The sequence below is a fragment of the Cupressus sempervirens genome, chromosome 4 (genome assembly GCF_028749045.1).
Source record: "Cupressus sempervirens isolate cs-2001-9-10 chromosome 4, ASM2874904v1, whole genome shotgun sequence".
In the NCBI taxonomy this organism is placed as follows: Eukaryota; Viridiplantae; Streptophyta; class Pinopsida; order Cupressales; family Cupressaceae; genus Cupressus; species Cupressus sempervirens.
The window spans coordinates 567,462,142-567,472,284 of NC_143121.1; the positions used below are offsets into that span (position 1 = coordinate 567,462,142).

General features: G+C 33.6%; 1 protein-coding gene across 1 annotated transcript in view; it reads left to right on the forward strand.

The window, feature by feature from the left end:
• LOC149562468 (isoflavone reductase homolog A622-like) overlaps nt 1-9,595 on the forward strand; it is a 61,386-nt gene extending 51,791 nt beyond the window's left edge. The window contains exon 2 of the mRNA XM_089827984.1: nt 9,419-9,595. Coding sequence (XP_089684110.1) covers nt 9,419-9,595 — 177 coding nt within the window. The remainder of the gene's footprint in view (nt 1-9,418) is intronic.
• The last annotated feature ends 548 nt before the right edge of the window (nt 9,596-10,143 follow it).

Here is a 10,143-nt window from a genome sequence, read left to right on the forward strand (position 1 = left end):
TATATCAATATATGAGAAGAAGTGGAAAAAATGGATATATAATTACCACATAGTTATAAGCAAATAAACTTGATAGTAATATAATACGTTACAACAATTTGATTTGACAAACATTTCAATTGAACGGTACTCCATACAATGCTTAAATTGATCATCATGTTATTTGTTAACATAATAAACTAATTGCCTAACATAAGATATTAATTTAATAGGGCATTATCTTGTTTACTACTAAATTTTCACCTAATAGAGTCCCACCTGAAAGATTATATATTCATGAAAGAAGTTCAAAATACCACATAATATCTTAGAACTACCAATTATAAGGATGGGCTAGAAATTGAGATCCTAAGACAATGACAAGAATTTTAGGTATAAAAATAACATCGCCTATCCAAATAAACTAAAATTCAAATTAATAATCATTGAACTTGGCATGCTTATCATGACGAGCCTTTTACGATATCTACTCTTGACCACCCGGCCCTCTCTAGTAATAGACCTGAAAACTCAAATTAAATGTCAAATAAACCCATTTAAAGGTTGAATGATTTCCTATTTCCATCTGCACTTCAAAATGCTTAGTAATTTAGATCACATGAGCCCTTAGTGTAAATCTAGAAACACATCCCACTTACACTAAGTTGTGTGATCTTATTCCAACATCTAAAATATTTTTCCTTTGACCACACCTAAAAATTTAACTACTTGTAAATTAAGGCAACTTGATCTCTTCTCCATGAAAAAACAACAATAATATCAACATCAGTGTTAGGTTCCAAGCCCAAAGCCAAGAGCTACGAGACAAAGAAAGTGGTAGACAAAAATGAGGTAAACCCAAATCATTTATGGTGTGGAAATCTAACTAAAATTTATATTCCCAAGGTGGTGAAAATCATCAATCCTTCCAAGTTATAGTCAAGATCTATGCTTTCTTCCACTTGTGTATTAGCAAATATTTAATGGAAGAGAGAAAACTAAGAAAGGGTCCCTTTCATTCACTTTACAATGCTATGTCAAAAGGTTATAGCTCGTCTTTATTGTCCTTACCTTCTTTGGAAGCTTCTCTTTACAATATATCCTATTGTGAATTTCAGCTGATCCAATTATAAAAAGCTCAAAAGTGGGTATGTATTTGAAGATGTCTTTGTTTTATCCTGACCTTCAATCCACCATTACCCACCTACTATATTTCAAAGGTTTTGTAAATATAACACGCTAAACGTGCTTTGGAATGGAAATGGAATTTTAAAGGATTTTGTTGACCATAGCCAAACATGTCATCTAATGTATATGTTTCCCTTGTTTTTGTTTGTTGATTAATCCAAGCTAATCAATATAAATTAATTTAGATTAAATGTGTGACAAGGATAGATTAACATAAATTTGTGTTTAATTTTAATTAAATAAATGTAAAATATGTGTATATCGATGTATGATGAGAGAATAAAATTGCACACATATCTTATGCCTCATTTCTCACCATAAAAAAGATGTATCCTAGAGACTCATTTCTACTACCTTTGGTGTGATGAATTTTGTATTAGAATAACTTCTATTGGTTTGAGATTAAAAAAAATTGTTTACACACACAGTCATTGAAGTAGTTTTGTTTCCAATTTTCTCTTTTGCAATGCCAAATGATTAATTCATGGCTTTGTTGTGAAGATTTCTCTATTGGAATAAATTTTATTGGTTTGAGAATTTTTTTTTGGTCATATATATAGCCATTGTAGTACTTTTATTGCCACTTTGATCTTTTACAATGTTAGATGGTTTTCTTATAATGATCATGGTGAGTTTTTCTTGGTGGTAGTTATTTTCCTCAACAAATATCCCAAGAAAACTTATGGAAAAGATGTTTGGTGTGCAACAGTGTTTAGTTCCTTGATGGTTCTCATACAAAAGTGTTTGTAAAGAAGTTAGGCTAACATATCAACTTCCTATAATAATCTTGAGATAGAGCTTAAGAAAAACTCTTTAAATAGTTACAAGAGTTATAGAACTTTAAAATAAATAAACATAAATACCACAATATAGTGATTTATGCAGTGAAACCAATTTCACAAAAAGTCCCACAATTCAGAAATTATCCAATATATTATTTTAAAATAAATAAGACAATAAAATATAATTGTAGAGAAAACTTCTCACAAGAGTATCAACACTTAGAGATGTTGGGGCAACTCTATAGATATAGTACTCTTATACTCAACTTCCATCACATACACCTAATATATAAGAGATATAATGCATGAAACCATCTGTAGGACTAGAAAAATGGGTTAAATGCATAACATACTATGAGAAAATCACAAACTCAATCAACATATATTAGCAGCCACTAGTCTACCATGAAAGCCAAACTAAACAAAAGAAAGCAAACATAATCAAAAACTCCCTTTTCCGTTTGTAGCTCCCATGTTCTTCTTTCTTCTCCAAATGATTGTAGCTCCAATTTGCCTATAGTGCACACAAGATTGAAGCCAAAAGCTATGATGTGGATAATGCCATGAGAATACTTGAAGTGTGATTTTATGTGAGAGAGAGAATGCAAAATGCAAATTAGTAGAGACTCAAAAACTCAAAGATTCAAGGACTCAAGACTTCAGCATTCTAGCTTTCAAGGACCCAAAATGAGAGAAAGAGTGTTCATTTTATAATTTTCATGTAGGTTGAGAATATGCAAAATGTAAGATTCTATGACACATGAGAGTCAAATTTGGCTAAATGTGGAAGAGAATCTATGACGCGTCATAAGATTCCTCAACCCACTTAAAGCAAAGAATCTATGACGAATAAGCCAAATAGGGACATGCGTAAGAGGTAATAATAATTTCTATGACGCAGATGATAGAATATGCCAAAAGTAAGATTCTATGACACACGAGAGTCAAATTTGGAAGAGAATCTATGACGCGTCATAAGATTCCTCAACCCACTTAAAATCAAGAATCTATGACGAATAAGCCAAATAATTACGTGCGTAAGAGGTAAGAATATTTGATTATGACAAATCTCAGCCAAGTGTCAAAGGAGAATCCACAAGGTGTCACATCCAAGTGTCATGATGATGAAATATTTTATGGAATATTTGAATTAAAAATTCTTTTATTCCACAAAATAAGAATTAGTAGAGAATCGAATTAATGATGGAAAATGGAACTTAGGAAATTGTAAATTTCCATGGTTTGCAGATAATGAATCAATTAATTAATAAAATTAATTAATTGAGGATGATAATCAGGAAGAATAATTAGTGAGAATAATAGAATTAAATTATGGGTTATTTAATCCTATAGAGAAAATTAGTAGATGATTGGCCAAATTGATTAAATGAATGCGACCGTATCCTTTGATAAAAATGTGACGATGATGGATATCGAATAAGATGATGAAAAGGTAGACCAAATCCATGGTCAAATTAATTAATAGATCAAAATTGATAACATGCCAAGGACACATGACATGAATTAATTGATATGTAACATTTAACCGACATTGTAAATGCTACAGGATTGAAATTGATTGATAAGGTTTGATCATAATAACATTGACGGACACTGTCAATATTATTAAAATGGTTGATGATTCCATGATCTGACATTGAAAGCCTCAACAATGTCAAAGATTGAATGACATGAATGATATTTTGACCTAGCATTGAGAGCCATGACAGTACTAAGGTCAGATTGATAAGATTGATAAGTTGATAGGTTTCCAAGGCACTGAAAGCCACAACAATGCCTAGGAGCAGATAAATGATGATTGATTTGAGATGTTTGATATGTTTCAGATTGATTAGGACTGATTTCAAGTGATTTTGAGTTGATTTGGGGTGATTTCAAGTTGATTTGGGGTGATTCCGAGTTGATTTGGGGTGATTCCGAGTTGATTTGATATGATTCTGAGTTGATATGAAAATTATACAAAAGGGGATACAAATGACAAAATATGGTCAATCTGGCCAAACGATCAAAGTTAGTAGAATGAGAAAATGGGATGAATTAGTATGAAGAGGTGATAAGGTCGTAGATGCGAACCATTTTTTAGTGTCTACACCATCCAAAAAAGTTGTGCCTAATTTATCTCCCATCCAAGATGCCCTGTAATTTTTCAAAACATACACCAACATATGTAACTTCCTTTTACAACTCATTTAAATGTGTCCAACACATCTTTTATGTTTCTAGTACTAGAAGACCTAATCACTAGATGCCATAAGTTTTGATCCACGTGTCCATGACAAATCATTTGAAGCACCACAAAGCTCTTGAAGTGCTCTATCAAGATTCAACCCAACTAATCATCATTTAGGTGATGATTCACTTTACCATACATATATTCAAATTGAATGAGAATCAATGATAGGCTTATTGTGTCGAGAACATTTAATCAAATTAGTCAATTATTATAAAATAATTAAAATAAAGTTGTAGATAGATAATAAAAGAATGGATAGAACATAGCTAAATAGTAGAAAACTTTTGATGACATAATATCTTAAGGGTTTCATAAATAATTTAGTTAAGCCTCTATCATTATATGAGAAATTTAGGAATGTGTCATTGAAATCTTGCAAATGAACATTATGATCTTCTTTTCTATAGTAAAATTCAAATCTTAATGCCATAAAGTCAATGGGAAGTTGGATAAAAAACCATTACAAATGAGATGTGTATAATTTGGAGGATTGTATATAATATCTACCCATCCACATATTCTAAAGTTGATCAAATTCCTTTGACGGTGTATCCAAGATAGAGATCAGAATATTTGTGTTGTGCAGAGTGTGGAAAATAATGGATGAAATATAAAGGGGGTGAGTTGTAATATGTAAAGAGATTATGGTAGAAAAAGAAACCATGTTGGAATCATACAATAATTAAGCGGTCTTAAGATGAGAAGGAATAGTGGTATGAGAAACATAGGTGTATGAAATGGTTCTAGTAGGTATATGCCTATGAGTGGGTGTTGGAGGATGAGAGGTAAGTAGAATAATAGTGGATAATAGTGTTTGGGTAATTTTGGGAGAGGATAATCTTTGGTAAAATTCATAAGAATGCCACCATTATGTAGAATATATGTGCTATCAAGAGCACCCAACAATTCTATTTAAGAGCATTCACTCATTCATTTGAAATCATACATGTTTCATCAACGAATGATAAGGTTATAAAAATAATAATTATATAAGTTACATGAACATGCATCGCCCTAAGTCCACTACAAATTTGATTGGCTTTGATCTTTGTTCTAAAATTATTAAATAAGTCAAACTAGGGATTTTCTAAGAACATAACTCTTATGGTTCAATAGATTTTTCCAAAGGTGTTTGTAACAACAAAATTTAGAAGCTCAAGGAAAGTCAACACCACTAATAATATTTATATTAGTTCCACTCCAATGTCTTAAAACTCAATTTCACACATTAGGCTGAATTTGCCACTTCTAAAGATTAATTCTACATCTGCATATGTAAAGCAGAGAAGAGTCCAATTAATTGATGAATCATAAGACATTTTTTTCATTATCCAAAAAATCAAAGATTACATGGTTAATTAGTTTCATGTGTGATCAACAACACTTTCATTTTTCTAAGTTGATTGTTTACATAATTGATTACATTATTTAAATAATCTAGATGCCTAATGTAAATGGTTTATATTTCCTATACTAGTGAACTCAAATTTGTTATATGACCTAATGTTTTGGCCTTGAAAATTCATCCTTTCTTCGCTGGGGCTTTCAAAATCTATTTTTTTGAGATTTAGTCAAAATTTAAACTGTAAAAGCTTAAGATTCAAATCAACATTTTCAAATATGAATCTTGTCAAAGTTTTGAGCAAGATTGGGATCATTCTGAAAGGATGGATAATAATAATATTGGGATGATAATAATATTGGGATCGTATTAAAGACACACTAATCAAAATATAAGAAATATGTCCAAGGTGTTGACATCAATTGCTTAAAATATTAAATTATCCCTGTGAGACCCAAGTTCACTTCTAAAAGGGATGACTTATATGGAATTTTAAGTTCAACTCATGTGTTATTCTCATTGCAGATTCATGTTGGACCATTAGTGCCAAAAAGATAGAGAAGAGAAGAACAAATGATATTGCCCAGTAGACATAGTTACCAAGCCATGCTATTCTGCCTGAGCAAAGGAGAAGAAATATGTATAAGTATGATAGTAATAACCAAGCTCAATATACTTTGAGAAATCCAATACTCACTGAGAAGAGACATCACCAAGAAGATCAAGCTTAACCAAGCAGGGAGGTCACTGAGTGACAACAAAGTTATAGAGCCTTACAAAGGATACATAAATCTTTAAAATGACACAAGATCTTATGAACAACAATCTCACTGAGCAAAAAACTACATTTACAAAGATCAAGAAAATGACTTGATAAGATTTATTGGTAAATGTGATTTGATTGTTTATGATTCCAACACAGAATGGAAGCCAATGAAATAAAAGGAAAGAAAATAATGGAACAATGGTGATTCTAGATCATTGATTTAGATCAAGTGTGATTTCTAGAACATTCCTAAACCCTAATGTGGTCAAGGATCAAAGGAGGCAAAAGATAAATATTTAAGGACCTATAGGGAACAATTTATAGATTGATGTTGGTGTTATTCCTGCTAAAATATTGTTGTTGTTGAAGATGTTTTCTATTAGAGGGTTATACTAGAAGTTCAAGGAGGAAGTTCTATTGCAAACCAAAGATTCAAGTAGCATAAGGAAGGATTTGAAACATCCATCATAGGAGGTGAATAATTGAGAAGAAGAGTGATTTGATCAAGCAAAGTAAGTTGCAATTATATAGATCATTTTCATTGCTATTTTCTAATCATTGTGTTGGTGTTTGAAAACGTTACCCATTTCCAATTACCCTGGTGAGAACAAGATGCATCTAGGGGCAGCTAACTCCCATTATCAACACATCCATTCAGACACCAAGCCAACTATAAGGCTATACTCCTACACTTCAGGCTGTGCAAAACCTAGGCGGGTGAACCTCTAGATTCCTTATATGGTACCAGTTGTCAAAGCATACACTAAATCTAATACAAAGCAGATAGAAACCCTTATTTCTCATAATAACTTATGAAATAACATATATCTGCAGTAGCTAAATGCAAAACAATGAAATTCATAAGCTGAGTGAGGGCATTCTGTTTATAGCTCTTCAACATGAAAGGGAAATTCATTTGATTAAAGATGTTGATTCAACAAAACCTCAAAAATGCAATAGTATAACCAGTGATCCTATAACTGATCAGTGCCTAATCCATTGGACAATTCCATGAATTCAAAACATACATCTGTGACATCAGGGCGTATCTTATATACCCAGACATCAGATCTGTCCAACCACCTTGTGATTCAGACATCAGTGTTCATTCAGGTCTCATTCTCACAAAATATCCTTCTCAAACAACCAATAACCTTGTTTAAACATATTGAGCATTTACTTGGCCCTTTGGTCCAACAGCAAAATACATCAAACATACAACCTGAAAGGGATGCAAATGGGTCTCAAATCTTTGTTCCAAAACCACATAAGCCTTACAGATTGCTGAGACAAGAGACAAGAACCAGAGCAAAACTAGTGAAATTGTTGCTCATATGTATTCCTTTCCTTGAAACTATACATTCAGATGCATAAGATTAAAACATGAAACAACCTAATATCTCAGAACTATCTATATTATCTCTACAATGCTGTTCACATGAGAGTTCTGCTGAAGAAAATGGTGTCACAGTCATGGAAACATGTCAAAATACTGGAACCAATGGTCTCACAGTGCAAAAACTGGAATCCCCAATGGTATCACAACAATGAACTTTTTCTTCCCAGAAACTGAAAACAACTAGTTTCTCAGTGACAAAAATTGGAACCCTTACAAATGAAAAAAGAAAGAAAGATATAGCAAGAAATGAATTCTCGAATCTGATATGCAATTGCCAGGTGTCCACTTGAAATCCAATCCTCTATAACTGAAAAACCTCTTTCTTCTTTCATCCCTTCTGATCTGATTTTGTTTCATCATTAATCTGTAACAAACTTGCAAAATATCCTTGCCTGATGATGAAAACCCTTTACTTGCCAAAAAATCTGATTGCCCCATGAAAAAGCCAGTGAAAATGAGTTTTTACTGAGTAAATTAGAACAAATTCAACCCTAACTACATTTCCATTGCCTTCTACTGATATCCAGGTCATTATCTTGACAAAAAAGAAATCTGAATTTCCTGGTATGAATATGGTTGCGCTTTAGGTACCTGATAGAAAACCTCGTGTAGCTCAAACTGACTGATACCTATGCAAAAACTGACTCCAGATTTGGAAATTTCATCTTCTCCCGATTTCGGCGATATATAACATTGCCTATTTTGCCTCCAGGAAACCCCCGAAAAAATCATTTTGAAAATGACTCCTCTGACTGAAAGAAAGCTTAGGTCTGTAACTCGTTAAAATACTCTAAAGTCCAAACTTTAGAATATATCCTTTATTTGATTTCAAAAGCCTGAACGTGACTTCAAAAAAATGGGAAATAATAAAAATTATTATTTTTATTTGCCTTCATATTTCCCTCTCCTTCCATCCGGGTCAACCAGCTTCTGCCACATGGCGCCCTTTGATTCGCTCATGCTATGTCGCTATGGTAACTAGTGAGAAACTTTCAATAGCGACATAGCACCTAGCATCAGATCTGTGCCACATGGCATGATCTGGTGCGATCTTGAGACCTGCTCGCCGCATGACCTTCTATTCTCTGCCACGCGTCCAAATTTGATTGGCTTGTACTGCCACCTCAACATGCTGAAAGAGTCACCATGTCATCACCCGACCTGGGCCTGTTGCCATGTGTCGTGAGGTCGCTATCTCGCTATGGTAACCGGTGTGCATCTTCGCGTGGCAAGATAGTGCCTGCCACAAGATCAAGACACGTGTCAAAATTCGGCGCTCATCGCCACATCAGCAACTTTGTATATCCGTTTAAAATTTATTCTAGATGACCCACCTGCTGACATCATCCTACAACTGGCATGGACCCACGCACTTTACATTGCTTTCAAAAAGCCGCTTTCCTTAAGACATCATGTTATAGTCTTAAAATGGTATTTAAAGATTTCAAAAATTATTATTCCCACTAATGTGGGATATAAGCCCAGTGAAGAGCTGAGCTCTTTCAATGTGTGTGCATTTTTCTTTTTAATCTACTGCACACTAGATCAAAATCTAAATGGGATGGGATGCCCATTTTAATCTCTATCATTTCCTTCATGCTAGCGTGGTCTTCTTTGGCACAATCCATATCTATGATTTAACCCACGTTCACGACTAGGGTTTCCAAGTTCAGTTCTCCTGAATTGAATGTACGTGCATCTTTTGCAGAGGTTTTTTCCATCAGAATTTGGGATTGATGTGGACAGACACCATGCAACAGAGCCAATGAAGAGTATGTTTGACTTGAAAGTTAAACTACGCCGGACTATTGAAGCAGAGGGCATTCCATATACATACGTTGTTCCCAACAGTTTTGCAGGCTACTTTCTTTCTACTTTCTGCTAGCTTGGCCTTACAGCTCCTCCAAGAGACAAATTTGTTATCTATGGAGATGGAACAGCCAAAGATATTGTACTATTTTCAGTTTTGGTGATCAATGAAAAGCATTCGCTTGCTGGTGTTTCTTGATCTAGATTAATCTTGGGTTGTAGGACTCCTTTTTGTTAATCCACCATTGGAAATCTTTAAATGTGATGATTGTGATTTTTTACTACTCATGTGGGCTCCTTTCAAGTAGGCGGCTTCCTCCAATGTGTGCAGAATTCTTTCTAATTTCCTCAGACTTCCCCAAACAATGGTTGTCCTTTTCAGAAACAGCAAGTTCTTCTTGTAAGGCGGCTCTTTACACTGCTACATGGGCTTCATTTGTTTTAGAATCTACTCTTCATTTAGTATGGAGCTGTCTCTTCATCATGCACGCATGTGTTCTTTCTAAACTATGCAGCTTCTTTTTTGATGCTGGAGATTGCTTCCCTATTAGACTAATTAAAATCTTGCTTGGCAGTGGCTTCCTTTCTACATGAGTGGCTTTTCTTTTAAAACTCTCTCCCTTT